Source organism: Topomyia yanbarensis, chromosome 1 (genome assembly GCF_030247195.1).
Source record: "Topomyia yanbarensis strain Yona2022 chromosome 1, ASM3024719v1, whole genome shotgun sequence".
Lineage (NCBI taxonomy): Eukaryota > Metazoa > Arthropoda > Insecta > Diptera > Culicidae > Topomyia > Topomyia yanbarensis.
This window is the reverse complement of record NC_080670.1, coordinates 190,306,451-190,329,663: the sequence shown is the minus strand read 5'-3', so window position 1 is coordinate 190,329,663 and position 23,213 is coordinate 190,306,451. Positions and strand designations below refer to the sequence as shown.

General features: G+C 41.6%; 1 protein-coding gene across 2 annotated transcripts; it reads left to right on the top strand.

The window, feature by feature from the left end:
• The first annotated feature begins 4,946 nt into the window (after nucleotides 1-4,946).
• On the top strand, nucleotides 4,947-22,923 carry LOC131685053 (WD repeat-containing protein 44). Of its 2 annotated transcripts, XM_058968455.1 has the most exons (9): nucleotides 4,947-5,192; nucleotides 5,566-5,755; nucleotides 6,353-6,442; nucleotides 6,917-7,067; nucleotides 7,124-7,399; nucleotides 19,435-21,507; nucleotides 21,576-21,790; nucleotides 21,863-21,994; nucleotides 22,066-22,923. In XM_058968455.1, exons 1-9 carry the CDS (start codon nucleotides 5,089-5,091, stop codon nucleotides 22,225-22,227), a joined length of 3,393 nt encoding a protein of 1,130 aa, XP_058824438.1. In that variant the 5' UTR covers nucleotides 4,947-5,088; the 3' UTR covers nucleotides 22,228-22,923. The 2 variants fall into 2 exon arrangements, with proteins under 2 accessions (XP_058824438.1, XP_058824445.1); XM_058968462.1 differs by lacking the exon at nucleotides 6,353-6,442.
• The last annotated feature ends 290 nt before the right edge of the window (nucleotides 22,924-23,213 follow it).

Genomic DNA, 23,213 nt, shown 5'->3' with positions numbered 1-23,213 from the left:
GAATCCTTGAAACCGGTGATTTTATTATGGTTTTATGCAGCTGTCATTTCATTTGTTTCTGAATTTCACTATAAAACTATGTTATGACTTCCACGATAAAGCTTTAGGTTACAAGTTTATATAGTGGTTGTAAAACGGCTCTATATACTTTGTTGAAACTGGAATAAAACTAACATACAACAAGAAATTAAGTTATTTGACAGTTTTATCGTAGATTATTGCACTTATTCAGGTTTTGTAATGTCTACATTTACACCTCTTTAAAATAATTACTCTTATGAAGGGCATGAGCTATACTAAGGAGTTATAAAATTGTCATCAGAAGCTCGAATCTTTGTTTACTTGCATGTAATATAGTAACTGTAGTGCAAATAAGTTACTTCGAAAATACCATTCGGAAATGGAATTCTCCCTCAATTTCTTTCGACCCAAAGAAGAAGATGAACCAAAACAGGATTATTTCGTCTTTGCAGGTTAATAAATCTTAAGAATTTCTGAACAATCGCTGCAGGAGGATTGGTTTGTTTTTCTCGTTTCTCCAGGATAATTATCAGAGATGCCAGATACTTTTTTCAAATGTCTGCAATAATGATTTTAAAAGTCTGCGAAGAACAAAAATGTCAGGAAAGCTAGTGTAACCAAAAGCCTTTATGTTAAAAAATCTGTAAATATCTGCAACCAAACTAAAAAATCTGCAACCAAACTAAAAAATCTGCAAATATCTGCGTCATCGAAAACATCTGCAGCTCAAATTAAAAGTCTGCGAATTTGCAGACATGTCTGCAAATCTGGCACCTCTGATAATTATCAAGATGGTAAATAAAGGTGAGAGCTTTTTTGTGCGTGCTGATGCAGTTGTCAATCACGAGAAACTCATTAATCACTAATGGTTTTATTTTTAAAACGATTTACGATTTGGTGACTTCCCAAGTAACCACTAAGCCGTAAAAATGGCATCAATTCGGTTCTATAGTCGCGCATAGAACAAGGGTAACTGAGCTTATAGGCATCATATTGTACATGAGTGCTGTTCAAAAGCCGTTTTTGGCGAAATATTCGGCTGATATGCAGCCTACTCCCACTTTTCCACCGCGCCTATGGAGGAATGTCAAAACAATTTATGTAATGGGTAGAACCTATAGACACTCATAGTAATAGACCAGCGAAGGTACTTTTATCGAGCCAAACAAACTGTCAAAATTCGGAGCCAAACGAGCATGACGTCATACAATGCAAATAAGCAGAACAAGTATTGCGATTTTATATAAAAAAAAATTTGTTATTCACAGTAGGCTTCACTTTTCATGTTCGTGTTAGTATTTTACAATGTTATTTAGAAAGATATTTATTGTTTTCTATATAAAAGAATAAAAAACATTTTACTTATGCTCTTTTTCACCAAATTTGTGTTTTTTTAAAGAAACTGGATTTTTTTGCTTTTCTTAATTTCGTGTTGCTCAGTATCAAACGTATAACTTCTCTTTTGATTCACATATTGAACCACTTGAAAAATTATTTTAATAAAAAAAGGTGATCGAACACAGTCGAGCACGTTCGAGCTTGCACATTTTTGGGTGATGCCAGTTTAACGCGCTTGTTTTTCTAGTTGCCAGTTTTGCGGTTTTTACATCCGCGAGTCTATTACTATGAGTGTTTATAGTAGAACCCACTGATTGGAAAAAAAAACAAAACGAAAATGGAGAAAAGACTGTTTTTCTCTCTTTCTACCTTTCATGGTCTATCTGCCACATGTGTTTGACTTTTTTCTATACAGCGTTTGATCCAGGCTCGAACTTCTGCTTCTAGAAGATATGGGGGATAAGTTGTTCCAGTGCGCTTGCTGTTTGATCCATTTGAGCATTTGATCATATAAATGATATTTGCCGTTCTTAAATCGAACGGTTTTTGGTTCGATTGGAAGTTGATTTCACTCACCGACGAACAGAAGCATGGTTTTGGGAATATTTTATTTTTGAAATTACTTCCCTTCCTACACTAAACTTAAAAGTAATTCATCGCAGTTTCGTATCATTTTATGGCTCAAAGATTTAGTTAACTTTAATTTGTTTGTGCCAAATCTCCGAAGCCGACAAGCTTTTTCTTGAGCTTACAAAGTGCACCATATCATATTTGTTTTGATTTGGACTTCATTGCTTTAGCTTAATAGAAATGTCAAGCATAAACGGCATTATAAAGGCATCACTGACTACCGGTTACGGCTTAAAACTACAGGGTTTTTAGGCTGTAAAGTATAGCTTCATATACCCATATACGGTCTATTTTAATGCTTAATGCTTGTAATGCTTATAAACATTCGAAAAGCTTGTATAAAACTTATAAACATTTGTAAAGCCCATATAAAGCTTATAAACATCGGACAGCTCTTATATAATCAATATGCTGCTTACTTTAGTGCTAACTGGTTTGCTGGGTTATGTTAATGCTAGAAAACACATTTAACAAAATAACATTCGTTTGAAAAATAAATAAATATCGAAATCAGATCATTTGTCAAAATTATGTCATTATTGATAATAAAATAAAAGCTAGCAGTTGATTCAAAGGGCATGGTAATTTTTAATATTGAAAGCAGTAATGTAATAAATGTACTTTCATTATTTCTAGGTGTGATGAAGAATACGAATGAAGAACCAATCTAGTGATCCCCTTTGTATCGGGCTTGTAAAGTTGGTAGCAGGTATTATTTATTGACCGTTGCTAGGATCGTCGCTGCATGCATTTGTTGTTTACATGCAAAAATGTCTCCGTTTTTCATCTACGCAACGACACTTTTCTAGCCTTTCAACCACAGACCAGTTTGTTATCGTTCGGGGATTTCATGACTAATCGCAGTTTGTATGCATTTAAATTGCTGAAACTATAAGTGCGGTTGTGCCCAAGAAGTTTTTAACAACATAAAGTTCGAAAAAGAATGTGTACCATAGCGTTCGAGGCATTTCGGTGCACGACAGATGCACCATACATGCCCAGACAGATTAGCGTCGTAAGATTTCCCACAACTTCGTTTTTGGATCTTATTTCTTGTAATGTTTCAGCCACTGTGTTGTTTTCTTTCCCGGGTGTAATGTCAAGCCACTGTTGTTTGAAAACTATGAAACCTTTGCCTGTTTTGCATATTGTTTTAAAATATTTTGGAAAACAATAATTGTTCAGAATGCATCAACCTTTACTTAGGGATGCAAATCGTTTGCGGGGTGAGTTAATTATTTCACTGCTTCGTAAACAACAGATAACCTAGCAGGAAAAATAAAAACACGTAGCAAAAAAAGCAAAGCATCCTCGATGATCAACGCGTTTTCTGTTTGACATTTCGAGGGACCGTCTAATACTACCTGAGTTAGTACCTCTTGAGCCACGGAAAACTCGTGAGTCCGCCATCTCAATTAGTCTCTGGTATTGCGCTTTAGCAAAAAACAACCAACGCATACTTTTGAGTTGAAAATAAAACTATTAAATTAAACAATAATAATAATCAAAATAAAAGTTTTCCTTTTAATTTATAGAAGAATCGTAATCAAAATAAAAGTTTTATTTTCAAACTAAGAGTATGTGTTGGTTGTTTTTAGCTAAGAGTGAAAGACTCTTATTTTTACCAACATTTTTTTCTTGTTTAAACCAAAATTGGAGGCTTATTACTACCGCAAATAGCAAATACCAGTACTAGTTACACCAAAAACTTGCTGGAAACCTTAGAGCGGTGTTTAGTAAGCAGTTGGTGCGGCGTGCACGTTTCGGTGATTGGATTCAGCAATACAGCGCAAATTCGTTAGTTGGGCTGTTCGTTAGTTGGGTGTTCGCTAGTTGGGGCATGCCCCGACTAAAAGACACTCTTATGTCAAAACTGAAAGTCAAAAACTGATTGACGTTTGAATGTCATCGATTTCAATGGGCTTATTGGTTGATTTCTGTGGCGATCTAGGAAAAAAAGCATACTTTGAAATTCAATGGAATTTTATTTTTTGAATGCATATTCCGGAATGTTTTTAGTGAAATAAATGTGTTAAATGTTTCGCTTCTTCCATTCAGCCTCAATTAGTTTATGTCGCAGAAAGGTTAGCTTACTAACTTTTGAAGGTCATTATCTGATGTATTCAATCACATTATCCAATGATTTTTAGCTAGTGGCAACGTAATAAGCTTACGCTTTATCGGCTTTTTTCCGACGGTATATCCATTTCCTGTTTTATGTGAAGGAATTTATCAAAAAAATAATTGATGACAAAAAGAACACTACCCAGGTAACCAATAAGCATGCTGAATGCATCTTAACGGCTACTTGATAAGCACTTAAGTCGTTTTAAATGCTATTTAAAAGTCGGTTTTGGCAAAATATACGGCTACATTACTGCTGTGCAATGAAAATGCTTTTTACTACTGTTGTGCATTCAGAATGCTGCTTACTGGCAAGAAGTTTTTAAACAGTTTTTCAAATGCTGATTAACAACAGTTATGCATAACGAATGCCAGCATACTGCAAGAAGCATCCGGAATGCAAATTTTACGCTACTTCACTGCATACACTAATGCTTATTGGTTACCTGGGTAATAACATACTTTGTCACAAAAATCAACTTTAAACTGGAAGGAAACAGCCTACTTTTATGGACCGTAAAATATTTCTTTTTTTTATTGAAAGAAAAAAAAATCAGCGTTTCCCTCGGGTAGCTGTCAGTTTCCCCAATTAACGGATACGATTCGCTAGTTGGGGCGCAGTCGTGACCCAACTAACGAATTTGCGCTGTATTTGGGGCGCAGTCGTGACCCAACTAACGAATTTGCGCTGTATTTTTATTTTGAAAATGTAAATGTTTTCTGTTTTTGAGTATTTCTAGTGTACATTGGCCTTAATCTATTATAGAATATATATTCAACCCTGCAAGCACTCAGCTGCCATTCGTGTAAGAGCTGTCATCCCTCCAATGACAGTTAAAACTTGTTAATTTTTTCACTCGATGTACATTTTCGGAGCTTTGCCTTCCTGATTAGAAGATTGTTTTGTGGAATTTTCCGGACTGCAACATGTAAAATTGTCCTTCCCCGAGTGCAACGAAGGCAAGTAGTGCAAGAATGGCTAGCGCAAGCGAGAGCTCGGATGAGTTTTTCGATGCAGAGGACGACAACGCCAACAATATTCTACGAAACTCCAGCACCACCATCACTGCTGGCAGCAAGTGAGTAATCAATCATACTAACATGATATCATTCTGCTTTAATAATATTGCACAGCTAATTGAAATTGGAAAAAAGTGAAAATATAAAAAACATCTTTTTTTTGATATCTTATAACCTACAACGATTGGTTGTAAGTTGCCTTCACTTTTGACATGGTTTGATTAGATTTTGTTCGGTAAATTTTGTTATGGCTAGGTACTTGATACGTCGAAAGGAATTTATCTGCGTGTCTAAGTCAAGTCGTGAAGTGAAGTGGTGCACAATACAAAGAGAGTGAAACTAAAAAGTAATCGAATTCAATCGTATTTTCTCTTTATGGCGTAATACGTAGCAAATGCTAAACGCATCATTATTTTGTTTGTTTTGTTTTAGAAAACGTTCGCCAAAATGTCACGTTGAGGAAGAGTTTAAATACTCGGACTTGACGGGAAAGTCCACAGATGAGCATGGCAGCAGCAACCGTTCGAGACAAACGTTCGATTCGGGCCAACAGTTGCCACAAACGCATTCACAGTTGGTGCTGCAACACAGGGAGGAATACAAGTTTGTCGAACCAAAGACGGTAGGAATTTCAAATGATTTTCATGTTGAATGTAGGGTTTATTGTTGAGACTGCATGTTGTGAATTGTTTTCTGCTTTAATTATAATTTTGATTGCATAAAATAATATTTAATATTTGAGCAGAATTCAGATGTGAAATTTTCTGTCAAAGAATTCAAACAGTATCATTACAAAATCCTAGCAGTTTATTGGAGTGGTTCAGAACCCATAGATATCTCTTTCTGTTCGAGCCTGAAAGGGACTCTGATCTAATATTTCAACATTCAGCTTGTTTACAGTCATACAACAGCCGTTGACACATTGAAAGACTGTTATCGTGAATGCTCAGACCTAATGGGTTAAAATCACCCAATTAGCAAGTTATGATTTTAATTGTGTTAATTGTTTTTCATGGCTGTAACCATATGATGTTTAGTTTATGGAACTTGCATCTTGTTTTGGTACCACCAGTCACGTTTAGACTCAATAACTATTTTGAACGTTTATAAATTCAATATTCTGCTAGGCTATCTGTACTTACTGTATATGTGTCTGTGTATAAGTTAATTGGTAAAAAAACATTAAATATTGTACGAAAAAAACTTCTTTTATTTGTAGTATGGTAGACAGCGATTTCGTGAACTGCGTCAGTGCATGCAAAATGACGAAGATGAGAACCCTGGCAATACACTAACACCTGATTCACAGGTACTGTATTCAATCTATTCGTTGTTAGCTTGTCGTCACTGTGATACTCCTCTCTTAAAACTAACTTGCTATGTGTCGCGTGATGAGCAAGACAGGCTAAATGTAATTCACCCGTTGTTGTATATACCTATAGTAAATGATTTTTCGAACCATGTACACGCGAGAAAGCAACGCTGGAGCCAAACGTGCAATGGCAGCGACATTTTCGACAAAGGTCTGCCCTAATAATAGAAAATAAAAAGCGAAACGCATCAAGCATGACAAGTTTCGTTCTATCTTTTGTGCGCGTTCGCAATCGCATTACACCTGATGTATATTTTGCCTAAAGCTAATTTGAATGAGTATACTAACAGCCCTGCTGCTTAATCCCGCGTGTGCAATTTGAAGTAGAGGCCTACTTTTATGTGCAATATCAGCGATTAAACAGATTTTTACCGTTATCGATTCGTTTCTTTCTTTTTTTTGGCATTGCAGAACAGTTCGGTGGAAGGGGTATATTCGTCGTCTACGCGCACGTCGCATCCCTTTCGGGTGATTGAGGGTGATGCACAGAGCATTCAAAGCATGACTTCGCTGGGTCGAGTCGGAAGAATCTTGGCAGGTAGTGCCAGCGTTGATGCCAGTGGTAAATTTTCATATTTATATCAATACTTTAATTACATATTGCATTTTTTTTGACAGCGCTAAGCATAGGCAAAGACTCATTGTACGTTGCAGCTTCGCCATCGTCGGCACCACAGTCGCTGATGGCGGTACCATCCGCATCATCCCGGGAGACGCTGCTGAGCGGTAGCCAGTCCATTCCGTTGAGCACTGGAATCGTGGGAAATGTCAGTGCGGAAAACATAAGCACAAGTAATAACGGTTCCAATGAGGAAGTGGAAATGCATCAGGAGAACACTTCGTCCGGCGGGAATGCGAGTGATTATCGATTGAACATGAACGTGCCCCTTCAAGGTAATGTATCGATGATTTTATTCGGTTTTTTTTCGGAAAGTCGTTTGAACAATTCTGCCATAATTTTTTAATGCAGTTGAGCTCGAATTTAATTCAGCCAGGAAAAAGGCGATTTTCGGACTGCCATTTAAAAACAATGCCGATTTTCGCATCAATTATTCTACTAATAACGTTTTAGTTTTTATGTTGTGCTATACCGCTGTAGTAGACTGATTACACCCAAGTTTGAATAGGTGTAGTACCGACTACGCCGGTGTAGTGTAACAAAAATACCATAAGATGGATGGTCTCCTGGTTTGAACGTCATGATGTTCTTCTTTATCGACTGTATAAGTCTCATGATCTACAGATATGTGGAGGTGCTGGGGTGGGAAATGTATATCCAGTGTTTGGACTGACGATTTTTCGAACGAAATGATCTCGTTTCTATCGTGTATTCATAGTATTGCTCGTATTGAAAGTGTAGATCGAGCTTGATTTTAGTAGCGCCCTGTTGACAACTTTAGCACTCAGAATGCCCACTTCATCCGGGAATCCTGTTTGAGCCAGTCAACACAGATAGTTGTTGGCCTGTTTCAATTCTTCGTGCTTGCTGTCTGTCAGGTTATGAAGCGGTGGCGCAGCTCTTAATAACGTGGCTATGATACGGATTAAGCGCTCCCATTGAAAGAAGACTTGATGATTGATTCAGATTCAATGCGCTGATGATAGAAGTTTCCGCGTAGCTCTTCCTCGCTACGCTCAACTTCATACGGGTTTGTTGGTCAGCTATCGCTGCGCTTCCACAAACATCCTGCACTGTTAAACTATCTGCTGTACTAGGTGTATTTTAGCATCATTGGCGATGCTCTTTTCTGAGCACGGAAGGCAACGAATTGCGAATATCGGCGATGGTCCGACTGGACCCACTCGCTCTAGAAAATCCGCTGATGAACGTTAAACGACAGTAATTCTATCAGCTAACCTGGCTTCAATGACTGTGACCAATGTACTATAGCACATTTCGCTGCAGCCCTGTTCAAAGTGTAGGTTGACGATCGCTGCGAAACCGGACAGACTAGCATCAACGAACGTATGTAGCTGGATGTTCGTTTGCGGACCCGAACTGCGCTGCAGATCGATAACAGCGAGGTATACCGATGCTGTGCACCTTGGGTAGAATCTACCGTAATTTTCCTCACTTTTCGTTGAGTTGTTCCGGTATCCCATTATTCCACCGTGCTCGGATCACCATAGTTTCGTGCCACTTCGATTGATTTAACAGGATCATGGATAATAACCGGAGCAACTCGCAACACCCCTTTATTGGTGCCTTTATGATGAGCGTTGCACTCGCGTACGAATGTGATTTGTACCACCATGGGTGAATTTTCTATTACCGGAACGCAGTAGAGAATTCATCATTGACTTTTCATGTTGATTGTTGGTGGTGCTTGGAAGTGAAACCGCTTCTGCCACAAACTTGCTTTGACTTACACGGTTCTTTATGTTTTCGTAGGCCCTTTCTGCATGCATTTAACCTTTTCATTGTTGCCCATTTAGAACTGTATCCAAGCTCAGTGAACCAGTGACATCCTTCATCATTAGGATAACTTCCCGTACAGGAGGAGCGCTCCTTAGAGTCAGCATCAAATTGGTCCGATTTAGCTTGTTGGCTTGATTTGTTTCTCTCCCCACTGTAAACATTGAGGAATGCATGAGTTCCTGTTTCTCTGGTGTGCTCTAACTCTGCTGTCGTAGAAATTTACGAGCGGACTAAACTTTTGCTAGCTCGTATAGCCATTTCGCGAATATCGAAAGGTGTACTCGTGGTAGGTTTCGGCGATATTTGGCCCATTCAACCTTGTATTGCAGAGGCAGCTAATGTAAAAGAGCAACATTTTATGGATACTCTTCCAGCACACAGACTTCATTCTTTGTGTAAAGATTCTGCACTGCAAGGAAAAAACTGGATCAGTGTTTCTATTTGTCCGCTCTAACATTAGCGTCGACTGGATCTTGGATACTAAGTAGTTTTGTACGATTATCTGAAAATTTCCATGTATTTGCCATAACGGTTATTTGGCATCATTTTGAGAATTTATCACAGTGAAGGTCATCTCCAGGATAATGGTCATTTATCATAACGGTCATTTGGCAAAATTTCTAATTTTGCGTTTATTTTCAGGGAAATAGACATACTTTTAGACTGCGAGTTGTAAGGTCATTCGGCATTTGGATATTAGACTGCCCAGAAAAATACTGAATTTTTGAAAACTCAATCGGCCCACCCCTGAGTCGATTCCTAGTGTACACGCAAAAATAAAAACAACCCACAGAATAAGTTCTTTTAATTTAAATATAGGTACTTTTGAGTTGTGCGTCGCTTTCGCACTTATTAGTGTTGTGAAAAACAAAACGAGAAATTAGACTCAGTCGAGGTCTTCCGTGCAGTAAGGTACTTTTGAGTTGTTTGGGGTATACTCGAAATTAGGTAAATTCAACTTAAATTTAGGTAAATTAAACTCAAGGTTGAGTTATGATTTTTGCTGTAGTTAAATGGAAACCACCTTCAACACGGTTTACCTAATTCTACCTGCACGATACCACGAGATTGAGTCAAAAGTACTCAATTATAGGTTTTGTTTCTGGTAGCGTGTACATCTCTAGAATACAGCGTTCGTTTGTCACAGGGTTTGAACGTTTCTCATAACAAAGAACTACGTTGTCCTCCAAAGTTGTTTTATTCGACCGTTTGTCTTGTGTTTGGGAAATTGCTAGATCAGTGGTTTTCCACCAGGAGTCAATTCACCCCCTGGGATAAATTGGACGATTGATGGGGGTGAATTATGCGGGACAAATTTTAACTTGTTATCCAAACATTCCCGTCGGGTATTTGTCTTTATATATTGCTTCAGTATGTCAAGAATTGATATGCTTACTGAGAGTGCCCTGGAAGGGGTTTCTTATTGTAAAATTGTGGCATTCATCCAATTGAAATTTTTTTACAGGGTAATAGGGTTACCACCTTTGGTAAGGTTTTCACCCGGAAATTTTTAGTGACCTGGGATAGGTTTTTATAGAATCACATTGAACCTATCTGACCTATTTGCTGAGTTTAAATTAGACAAGTTTAAACTCTTTCATTCTTTTTGTAACTCGTCCAAATATCAATCTCCAAAATTGACCGTTTGTTGTTTGTTTTGGCAAAGCATGATGCACACCACTACTTTGAGCTTTTCTTATAAGCTGTAAATTTATCGAGTTTGTAAACCGTATTGACCACTTAAATAGGTGTGAAATTTCACTTTCCTGGCTAACGACAAAAATCTAAAAGCACCGGCCACTCACGCTGTGGTGGAGCAGCCGAACAACCATTGCTCTCTGCCACAGCTAAGTACCGTGAAGCAGGCAGGAAATCGGTAGCTTCTGTGAAGCACACTGCGGTGTCTTCCGAAATTTTTGCTGGGCACAAAACAGTCGGTTATTCGTCATCACATCCGCTCCGTCATCCGCTTCTGGAGCAGTCAACATTAACACCGAAGGAACTCATTTGAACATATTGAGTTAAAATTACTCATCACTATACTCAGAGAAATAGATGCAAAACCCGGAGGCCATGAGATCATCTCAGAAAACTGGAGTCTCCGGGTCAAACCCGGAGGGGTAATGATGGTAAATAATTTTCAGAAAGGGGTACATCATGGGGATCAATATTCGGAAAGGGGTACATGGGACGAAAAAGGTTGAAAACTACTGTGCTAGATCTGTAGACAAAGTCAATGACGGAAAGATAGGGCTGGCAACGTATCCATCAACGAGTCAGGGTTGCTGTGTGTTCCTGTCCATTGCTACACTAGTCTCACCAAGAGAACTTTTGAAGCAAATCGGACAGGTTGTAACTACTTGGGTTCTTAATTGCCCGGCGGACCCTTCTTATCAGGGCGGCCTAGGTGCCTTTACAAGAATTTCGGATTTTCGTATGCAAACAAAAGGGTAAACAAACAAATATAAGTTTTACCGTTTATTCCCTCCAATTTCCTCCACTGTTGCTGCTGCTGCTGACCTGCTACTGCTGGGCGGAAGGGCGGGTGGTCTCGTTCGACCAGCCGGAACAACAACGGCCGAGTTCTCCCGATTTAAGGTGGCTGCTCCGGTAGCGGTCCTTGACAATTAGCTAGGGGAGGTGAGCTATGCTCTTTTGTTGGAACATCCCTAGTGACGGGGCGAATAATCGCCGGGTCCATTCACTCCCCGTGAATGGCCTAGGTAGACATCGCAGTAACCTACCTCAGGTGGATCCGATGTCCAACCTGCTTCGCTCTTCTTGACGATTAGCAGTGAAGGAGAGCTAGGCTAGTTCGGCTGATCCTCCTCTGTGAGAGCGATTAGCTTCCCTAATCGGCGACCCGACACCAGACTTTTACCGAATGCCCGGACCACACTTGCTGTCGCACGCGCACACTGAACTTTGTTACGGTGGCGTACCGTGTGATGTGCCTCAGAGTGATATCTGCTTACCGCATGGTATCACACGATGCATCCTGCGTGATAGCGAGCATGATGCTAGTCGGGCTGTTCATCCGGGAAGATGAGGAGTGCTTCGAGCTACGTGGAAATAGAGGAGCCCGCGAGCGCACCAGGGTGGCTTCGGTCGCCAGATGGCAGCGTGAGTGGGATAACTACTCGAAAGTTAGGTGGGCCAACCGGCTGATACCTAACATATCGAGCTGGGTGGGCAGACCCCATGGGGAAGTTCACTTCCATCTGACACAATTCCTGTCAGGCCATGGCTGCTTCCGCCAGTACCTCCACAGGTTCGGACACGCGGAGGTCCCCGTCTATCCTGTCTGCCCAGGTGTCGACGAAACTGCCGAACACATACTGTTCGTATGTCCTCGGTTCGACGTCGAAAGAAGAGCAATGCTTGACGTCTGCGGCTGAGACACAACCCCTGATATCCTTATTCAGCGGATGTGTCAAGCGGTGGAGAAGTGGAACGCAGTCTCGGCTGCTACCATCCAGATTGCCAGTAGGCTACAGGTAATCTGGCGAACCGAGCAACAGACGACGGCCACGGTTAACTGGTGATTGGTTAGTTGGAGCGAAAAAGGCCAAGCGCAAAAAAGGGAGTGAATGGTCTGTTCATGCTGAGGCAGGTTTGGCGCAGTGACTGGCAACCGCGTAAGGGGTAAACCCAGCCACCCCGAAGCAAGGCAGAAGAGCGAGTGTATGTGGACTCATGCCAAGATGGGAGGGTCGTAGCGTAGTATGTTGGAACTTACCTATTGATACCTCGTGGCGTGGTAGAGGGGGACATCCAAGTCAGCCTCACATGGTACGTTAGAGGCGAGCACACAAGTCAGCCTCGCAAGGTACGAAAAAGGAGAGCACAAAAGTAAGCCTCATGTGGCGTGTTAGAGAGTGAATCAAGGTGTGATAGAGAGAGCACCCAAGTAAGCCTCATACAGGATGTATGAACGCGTGAGCGAGAGTGAGTGAGTACATCAAGTACAGCCATCCCCCCAGAAGTAATACCGAGAGGTAGTCCCTGGGGGGAACAATGGCGATGCCCAATGGAGTTTAGTCGGTATTACCTAGTCATGGTTCACCACGAGAGCCCGACACTCCAGTACACCCCGTGCGGTAGCTTGGGTTAGTGCGTAAATTGCATTCTCCATTGAAAAAAAAAAACCCATATTTCAACGTGGCCTGGATGCTGGTGTACAAGCATATTAGCAAAAGAGATAACACATAGTTGACCTCAAATAATGTGTGACTACCCCTCAAATTTAAGCATATTAAAAGGGGATGAAAAGAAACTAACAAGGATTCTCTAAGTAGCTGCGAGCGAAATGGGAGGAGCTTAACACGTAGAAGTGATACGCATTGCGTATCGTATCTGATTCCGTGCACTGGAAATTTTGTTATCTGCCATAACCAACGTAACCCGGTTTAAGTTCAACTAGAATGTGGCTTTTACTCCCACAGAGGGTGATAGCCCCATAGAACGTCGCTGATACTAGAAAATTTTACCATAGAGTCGTGTTGCATGATAGTGCAGCACAAAGTGGGAGGTAAACTCCTTCTAAAGCTAAATATCACCACGAGACCGTTAGCGAACAAGTACCGTCAGCGAAATGTCGTAATCAGACTTTTGCTGTGACCAGACTACAGCTCCTTGACCGCCGTTGCACTGCTGTGCAGACTTCCCAAATGAACATCGTACACAATGTCCGCGCCGGTTCTGTGCTCATATCAAACCCACACTTCGTGTACGAACTCAAACACGCTATTTCGTACCAAAACACGTGCACATGTTCGCCTGCACAACCGAACCCCATGTACGTACAACGTTGTGGCACCAGTTTTCTCTTTCTCACTCTCATCATCACTAGCTTTGACTCATTTGCCTAGTTCGTACGCACCCAGTGTACGTACATGGATGTTTGAACTAGCGTTTGTACATCGTTCGCTTGGGTTCGATGTTCGAGGCGAACATCGAGACGAAGCATGTTTGAGGTTGAACGCGTGCACGAAATTTTGCACACAGGTACAAACTTGTCGATGTTCATGGGAAGTCTGACGAAAAGTGTTGTGTGGCAACACACACACAAACCGCCCGACAGTGGCCCCCTGGTTGCTTGTCCCACCGTAGCAACGTTCAGTTCTGAAGGCCTATGTCGCGAGCTGGGACTTACTGCACGTGGTGTGCCGTTGGGCGCGTGATGGATTTAACAGTGGACACCGTCCCGTCTGTTCCCCCGAACATACACTCTCTGTGCGGGTTTTGGGCGGATCGTCGAACGGCAATGATAAAATCGAGCTACCTTCGGGACCTGTCTTGAAACACGGACCAAGAAGTCTATCTTGCGCGCAAGCCAATGGTGAGAACGGGGCTTGTCCCTGGTCGCTGAATGTAAAACCAAGGGAGTAAAAACATAACTTACTCGTTGTACGGGATTGCAGACGAAACGCTGCTCGTCCCTTCATCCCCGGGTGTTATAGCGGGCATGCGGTGGTTCGCTTGCGTATCCCGACCGTCGTGCCCGTGTGACCCGGAAGATGGTGAACTATGCCCGATCAGGTTGATGTCAGGGGAAACCCTGATTGAAGACTGAAGCAATTCTGATGTGCAAATCGATTGTCAGAATTCAGATCAATCGAACCATCTAGTAGCTGTGGTTCCCTCCGAAGTTTCCCTCAGGATAACTGGAGCACGTAACAATTCGGATCCTATTATCTGGTAAAACGAATGAATGATATTACCCTATTCTCAAATCGTTAATGGGTACGTACACTTTGATTTTTGAAAAGCAAACCATATGCATTGCATGTTATAGGCGAACGTGTTCTATGCAATTTACCATAAAAACATGAAGCTGTTTGTCGCAGTGCGCTTGAATATTTCATTTTATACCACTGCGATGGCATATTGCATTGAACATAACACTCGGGGAGAATCGCGTCGTCTAACAATCGGGCTACTATATGAAAGTAAAAAGCTAGTATTTCCAGTATGTTATGATGTTGTTTGCTCCTTTTTGTTCCTTAATGATTTATTTAAGGTGGAAGTTACCCCAAAAAAATCGTAAAATTTGGAATATCTTTTTAAATTCAACAGATAGGAAGTAACTATGTTTGACAAAACTATGTATTTTGATATCGCAAATAACTTTGTGGCAGATTCTAAGAATGTCTAAAAAAGTTATCATAAAAAAACTAATTTTAAGGGTCTTCCATATAATATGTTCCATAACTCGTAAACTACTGAAGCTAGATATATGGTGTCTTCTGCAATTTCTTTTGTAGTAACATTTGCTACAACTGTGCCGAAGACACAAAGTCTCTATCTTAATTAGTTCGGAAAATAAATTTTGTATATCACCTATAGGTGAATTAATCTCCGAACGGTATACTCCTGTGGATGCGCAATTATAAGAACAACAACTTCTCCGAACAAGCTATACCTCTAAAGTCAACGGTTTAGACGCTATTAATTTTGAGCACGAAAACGACGTTTTAAAACACTGTGCGACGGTACACATAAAAGCAAAAATCTATGGAAAAGACGGATACCAATACAAACATCATGCATTGCTCCATAACGATCGGAAGCGGCACTCGTTGGCTACAGAAACGACGTTCAAGAGCACGAACTTAACATCTCCAGAAACCCCATAGTATTTCCAGACTCGAACTCGACGGTTCACATCAGATAAAATCCAGCAAAACCCTTTTTCACTACCTACCTGCACTGCTGCCTGGGGAGCGTAGATCTTTGCGAACTTACGCGTTCCTCGACGATAAATCAGCCTAGATAAAGAGCTGGCTGACGCACTTGAGCGGAAAGAAGAGGTTAATCGCTGTGTTGGTATTCACGGTGATGCAAAGAGCTACCATCCACGATGCCCGCACAGTAAACGAACTCATGCTTCTGTTCCAGACGATGGACAACCAACCCTTACAAGAAAATTGTACCGCTCGCATCATACCACGAATTCTGATCGGATTAAAAAATCTGCACCTCAGCAACTGGATCCTTCGAAAGGCATCTTATGACGCCTGTCCCAAACGGATCCTCAAGTACAATAAGACAAACAACCAACTCGCTTTCAACTACATTGGATTCGGGCAATTTGTAACATGTAGAGCAAACAGGGGCAGCCACAAAAGATGACCCCAGTAGTGGTGGCAGTGGCAAAGTTTCCCTAGCAAATAGCAAAAACCACTCGCAGTAAAGACACGATTGGGTTGGATGGTGTGTGGAGTTGTGAGCTCATATCTGGCATCAAGCCCTGTACACTCCATCCTCCACATTAGAACCTACTCCTTTTCGTCGAAGACGTGAAAGCCTAGTGTCATGAACAATCTTTGATCAGATTTACGGGACAACGCTACGAAACTGGACTACTATGGCACCTCAGCAATCCGCGCCTGCCGGATAACCAAGCGATGGCCCCGCATCGGTTCCAATGTCTTGAGAAACGCATACAAAAGACAAAGCACTTGCTGAAACTCTAACGCACAAGATAGTTAAGCAAAGGCTACAGTCGAAAACTAACAGAGGACGAGCTAGAGCAGTTATATCATCGTGCATGGTATCTTCCAGTATTCCTTGTCGCAAACCCGGAATGATGAGAATCGTATGGGATGCAGCAGCCAAGGAACACGGAATATCTGAATTCCGTGTTCCGGTTTTGTGAGAGTCCCATTGCCCTGACTGGTGACATCCGGGAGATGTTTTACCGGGTAATGAAACGGGAAACTAATAGTCTATGCGTTATGACCTACGGCGTTTGGTGCTCTCCGAGCTTTGTCCAGAAAGTGGTGAATCTGAATGCAGATCGTTTCACACAGATATCCAGCAGCAACAGAAGTCATACAAAAGTAGTACTATCGTAGATTACCGGTTAGTGTGCATCTATAATGAAAAAAGGACGATCAAGCTAGCTCGGGAGGTAAATTTTGTGCACTCACAATGTAACCCGTCAGGGTAATAATTTAGCACTGGGTGGAAATATACCTATTTATGCGTACTTTCATCGTAGAGTGTATTTGTTTACAAAAAATTTGCTCACCGCTGTTCGATACCGTTCACGTTTATTTGTAAATTTTTGTTCATTTTCGTACTTGTGAATAGTTTTGTTAGATAATTTTTGATTTATGTTTGTGAATTAATAACATAGGGCTTAGATAGGTTACCGCTCTCCTTTTGCTGTTAAGTTAGTTGTAGGTTACGCTGCAAGGGCGATGACAGCTATGCACCGAGGCGATTTGGCGGGTTTGTTTTGGTCGAGTATGCGAAAGGCGGCCATCGAGACAAAAGAAAGTGAATAGAAACCACGGCGAGATACAGACGTCCGCCAGATTACGTGTTTTGTTTTCGGGACAGTTTCCCGCCACAATAGAAAGTGTAGGAACCGTGACATCGGTCGTTCGCGCTGTAGAGAATAAATCGAACGAGCCAAGCTCTCCTCTACAGCTAAGCGTCATGGAGAACGAAGCAGGGCGGACAAAGGTTCCCCCTGGGAAGTGCACTGCGGTGACTTCCGGGATCGTTTACGGCGAGTAGACGATCCGGCGATTCGTCGCCAATGTCGCTAGGGAGGTTCCAACAAAGGAGCAAGGCTCACCTCCCTAGCTAAAAGCCAAGGACCGCTGCCGGAGCAGCCAACAGAAATAATCAGGGAGGACGTGGCCGTTGCTGTCCCGGCTGGTCGGAAGAAATCGCCCACCTTTCCACCCGCAACAGTGAATCACCATCAGCAGCAGCAGTGAATTGGAGAAGTGGAGGAAAATCCGAAATTCTGTAGAGGCACCTAGGCCGCCCTGACAAGAAGGGTCTGCCGGGCAATCAGAACCCGAGTAGTGGGCAAACCTCTACTTACAAAAAGGCAGATTCGAAATCTGTAATTAGGCCAGCAATACTCAGTGCGGTCTGGAAGCCCTTCGAGAGAACAATACCACGGGGTAACTAGGGTATTTCTTTAGAAGTTGCCACGGAGAAGGAACATACCATGTAGTGGTGTATCCAAGTGGGCGTTTGTACCTTTAAAGCGAAATGTATTGATAGTTCCAATGACGTTATTTTACGCCTTTGGGTAATGCTGCACAGCCGCCATCTTGTGATGAAATTACTTGAAAACATAATTTTTTAACCATCACAATGAGTGCTCAAAAATTCTAAATAAGCCTATTTTTTCGTGCTCTACAGTAGTGCAATCCCAGGGTCCATAACTGCTCAGATATGGAATATGAGTGTATAGATAATATGAAATCCTGTTTTAATCCACCTAGTGGTTCAATTGTGCCGTTCTCATTTATCCAAGCTATGATTTAAAAGCTGGTTACGTTCAATTGTGGAAATGTATATTACATTCTTATTACATAAGCAACATATCGACAGTAACACACTTGAAACAAGCAAAAATATAATATTTAATTAGCTTAATCAGCGTGTTGTTGTTCAATGTTGTCTTCATCTTAACATATTTTGAAATGCCTGGTGGTGGGGGAGGGGAGGAGTATATTTAGTAAGAGAGGGAGGATGCGTCGGGAACCACCTAACTTTTTGTTGGTATACGGGGTGGATGAAAGGAATGCAGATGTGTGGTTGGTCTGCAAGGGGGGGGGGGTGAGAAAATATGGGGGTGGGAGGAAGCAGGGGAAGGTGTATATGGGGAGTCCAACACCGGACTGCACATTATACCTTCCATTTGAGACTAGGTTAGTGAAAATTGGTTCAGTCATGACCGTAATGGCTTTAGTTCTGGAATATGTCCGGAACCCGGGACTTTCGGTATTATCTATAGTGGACAATATATTCCAATAATCCTCGATTCGCCAATTAAAGAAATTTGATGTTCTTTTAATAGATTTTCAACCTGTGAGGTGTTATGGTTGTACCGGTTTATTTGTCAAATTCCTACGTGACCGCAATAACCAACCTGTAACTCCGGAACCAAAAGTCAGAATTGAATGAAATTCAATATAAGTCAATAAGAGTATTATATCTTTCATTTGAAATCAAGTTGACATTGGTTAAGGGTGTAAATGTGTGCGACATTAGCTCAGGAGCTTGGCGTGTTCCCCGAGGGCATCAACAACCGTCATTAGTGATCTAGACCCGCAAATCCAAGTAATGTTGAACCCATTATTACATCCTAACTCAAATAACTCCGGAACCGAAAGTTCGATCAACTAAAAATTTAATAACGTCTTATGGGAGCGTTATACTATTTGAAAATAAGTTTGTGCAAATCGGTTCAGCTATCTCTGAGAAAATCGAGTGACATTATTTGACACACACATATGTATATGTACACACATACACATAGTCATGCGATCTCGACGAACTGATTGGAATGGTACGCTCCGGGCCTCGGTTGGAAAGTCGATGAGAAAGGCAAAAAAAGAAATAGACTTATTTCATCCAAGTTTAAATAATGCTGATGGTGCCAGTCCAGCAGTTACGACAGTTTAAGGCATCTGAAATTTAAAGCCAATATTAATCGAGAATAAACGTATTAGTTTTAATGCTCAATTTTTTTCAGAACCAGATGTCATAGCCAGCACTAAACTCGCTCACTCCAAGACAACGGATAGTTTAACCTGCTCGGGTCCCATTGCGCCACCGCGGCGAAAAAAGAAGACACGCAAACTATCGAGCAGTTCTTCCGAGCAGTTCAACATGAACGAAGGTCTGAAGCTTCCTCCGGCGGATAGTTCTTCCACAGAGCTGACGGTGAAATTGCCACCGGCTCAGCAACCCTGCAGCACTGGTCGTAGCTCCGAGTGTTCAACAAACAGTGGATCCGTTGATACTACTCGGGTTCCTCCGAGTCCGGCAACACTGGAATCGATTACACGTGAAATCGAGAGTTCCTTTAAAGATGCTGCGAATGCATTTTCTAATGGAAGTTCTACAATTGGTGGTGGATGTTTGGACACGAACAATGGCGAACCACGTAAGCTGTTGGTTGGTTCAATGACACGAATATCAAACTCGCTAGGAAACTCTTCGATATCCGTTAACTCGAAACCTAGTCCTTCAAATAGCGTAAAAAGTAACTCGGCACCGGCAAGAGTCAGCTCTATAGATCCCTCACAAGGTTTGAACATCTACAAAGCCACCAAAGGGCAGTACGTTGTAAAACCTACGGATGGCGCGTTCAATAAGGCACAAGGACCATCTCGAGAGGAAATAGAGCGGGTGGAAAAAATAAGACAAGATATTATGGGAAATACAGCCATTACTCGAGCTAGCCTGTCGGGTACCGGAACAAATAGTCTGGGTAGTGGCACGAGATACAGTTCATCGCTGGCGAAACACATGAACTTAAAGGAACGAAGGAAATCGGCAGGGGATGAAGATTTGTTCAAGCAGCTGAATATTTATGTGAAAACGAGAACCGATTCAGGCAAACAACTAACAGATATGGAGATTTTGGAGCAGATTCCGGTGAAGAATTTGGATACTGGTGAAAACTTTCCGCTGTCAGCGGTTGAAGAAAAGTTGCCACAATGCATCAACCCATTGTCACTGCACATTATGAGATTAACTAGCCATATTCCGGAGTCAGACGAAGAATCTGTTGGTCCTCCACCGGGCTCTGAAGCTCCTCCAGGATACGAGGAAGATCTTGAAATTGAGGAAGAAGGTGGCCGATTGAAACGAAAAACTGCCAAGATAAAAAGGTTCTTTCGGTCGACTGCAAAGAAAACGGTAGATAAGGCTAAATCGATTGCCTCGGAAGTATCCCACGCAAGACACAAGGAAGACGTCGCAGACATTGAAGATGTTATGAATCCAGAGCAAAATATCAAAATCAAAGCATCGAGTACCAATAAGGGTCCGTATGAGTTTACTAAGCTGCAACACGTCCAGGACTTGTCGGGAGAGCATACCGGTGCTGTTTGGTGCATGAAATTCAGCTCCTGTGGTCGTTTGTTGGCTACGGCTGGACAAGATCGCCTGCTTCGGATCTGGGTTTTGAAGGATGCTTTCCCCTTCTTCCAAGATATGCGCACAAAGTATAATGCAGCCGATCAGAAATCTTCGCCAACGCCATCGCAGGAATCACTAGTCTCGCATCACTCCGCGGAGGAAGCTATTGCGCTGGTAATGGCCGCCGAGCAATCTCCGGGTCCGTTTATGCCGAAATCTTTCTGCACCTATTCTGGCCATACTTCGGATCTGTTGGATGTATCCTGGTCGAAAAATTATTTCATTCTATCTAGTTCGATGGACAAAACCGTGCGACTGTGGCATATTTCCCGTAGGGAGTGTCTCTGCTGTTTCCAACATATTGATTTTGTTACGGCGATCGCATTTCATCCTCGAGATGATCGGTACTTTCTCAGCGGTAGTTTGGATGGGAAGCTGAGACTGTGGAATATTCCCGATAAAAAGGTTGCCCTGTGGAACGAGGTGGATGGACAGACAAAACTGATAACGGCGGCGAATTTTTGCCAGAATGGGAAATTCGCCGTTGTCGGATCATACGATGGACGTTGTTTGTTCTACAATACGGATCAGCTGAAGTACCATACGCAGATTCATGTTCGTTCTACGAGAGGGAAAAATGCGATTGGCAGGAAAATTAGCGGAATAGAACCTATGCCTGGTAATTATAGTGGGAGAAATGACCGACTTGTAATGATAATCATGCAAACTTTAATAATTCATTCATAGGTGAGGATAAAATCCTAGTTACATCGAACGATAGTCGAATCCGGTTGTATGATCTGAGGGATCTTAATCTGAGCTGCAAGTATAAAGGCTACTTAAATGTTTCCTCTCAGATCAAGGCGTCCTTCTCGCATGACGGGAAGTATATCATTTCCGGTTCCGAGAATCAGACGATATACATCTGGAAGACGCATCACGACTACACGAAGTTAAGTTCGGTAAGTTCCTTTGCAACAGTTCTATATACCTCTATCCATAATAATTTGTTTTGTCCTTTTTGCGAATTTCAGGTCAGAAGAGATCGCAGTGATTTCTGGGAGGGTATCAAGGCACATAATGCAACGGTTACCTGCGCTATATTTGCGCCACACCCAGAAGCCATCATTAAGCCTGAACTCGATGACGAAATCAATGCGGACAATGTAAGTTTTCTTTTTTGAATAACTCATTAAGGGTTTGAGTCTTCAATCATGTTTATTTTTCGCTACCGTAGATCTCCATTACTCATCCAGCCGATCCAATGGTGGAGCAGCGGAAAAAGGGTTGCGGTGGTTACGTACTGGTAAGTGCGGATTTTAACGGTTGTATCAAAGTTTTCATCAATAAGACAAAACCTAAGCATAGTAGCTTGCCATATACAGCCATACTCGATTAATGATCATATGTGATTGGTGGTGATAGGTAGTGGTTATTTTGGGGGATGTGATCGAGTGAAGCTGTTCTATTGTGTTATAAAACAAAGTTAGGAATATCTAATCCAGATGATAGAGCGGAAGTCAAAATTTCGGCAAAGAATAGAATCGGTTTATGCGAAGCTCACGTGACACCAACATATTATTACAACATTAGTCCACTTAACAAGGGAAGACGCATTTGAGATAATCACGAATAATCAAAAAAAACGGGAAGTGCAGTTACCGTAAAGAATGTCAAATTTTGTAGACAGGCAGCATCAAAGTATTGTCTTGGTTGAATATTTTGATGTATCAGCTTTGTTTTAATGATTCAAATTGCAAAAGCGAACAAAAAAAGCAACAGCATTTTTCATTCTTTCCATATCTAAACTCGTAGAAATCGTGTGCGCACACTTATATATGTCGGTTTTCCCCGAGATCAGTCTATGTGTTCCTTTCCACTTTTGGTAGGAGTGTGTACATGTTATATTTTGGATAAGTTGATTGTAAAATTTAAATACATTGTATGTTCGTGACAAATAACTATTTTTGGTAGATTTTCATATGGGAGCGCTGACGCTAAGGATACTGCAATGCTGTTGTTGAAAGGGATAGTTTATAATGCAGAGGTTACCTAATTTATTATTGTGTATGTATATAGCGTTTTTGAATATGAAGTTTATTATTAATGAGTGAAGTAGGAAGTAAAGAATATCCCTGAAATGCTAATTAATCTGAATCACTATATGCATTCAACGATAAGGACTCAGCACTACGAAAGTTACTTTCTGCAACCTCGTATCGGCAGTGTCTTTTCTCCCGCAGTGGACAGTTGCCTAACGGAATTGGGAGCGCTTATAGGATGGATGATGGTTGTCGCATTATCTGTTACCGTCTTCGTGAGTTAGGATTCTGGAAAGGTAAGTCACATTCATTGGGGCATCGAGTTTCCATGTCAAAATTTTCG

What these genes read in the sequence shown, in the direction of transcription:
- LOC131685053 (XM_058968455.1), top strand. Translation starts at nt 5,089, where the DNA reads ATGGCTAGCGCAAGCGAGAGCTCGGATGAGTTTTTCGATGCAGAGGAC. An exon ending in CATGAACGTGCCCCTTCAAG is followed by an intron (nt 7,400 to 19,434) that starts GTAATGTATCGA and finishes AATTTTTTTCAG; the next exon opens with AACCAGATGTCATAGCCAGC. An exon ending in CGGAATAGAACCTATGCCTG is followed by an intron (nt 21,508 to 21,575) that starts GTAATTATAGTG and finishes ATTCATTCATAG; the next exon opens with GTGAGGATAAAATCCTAGTT.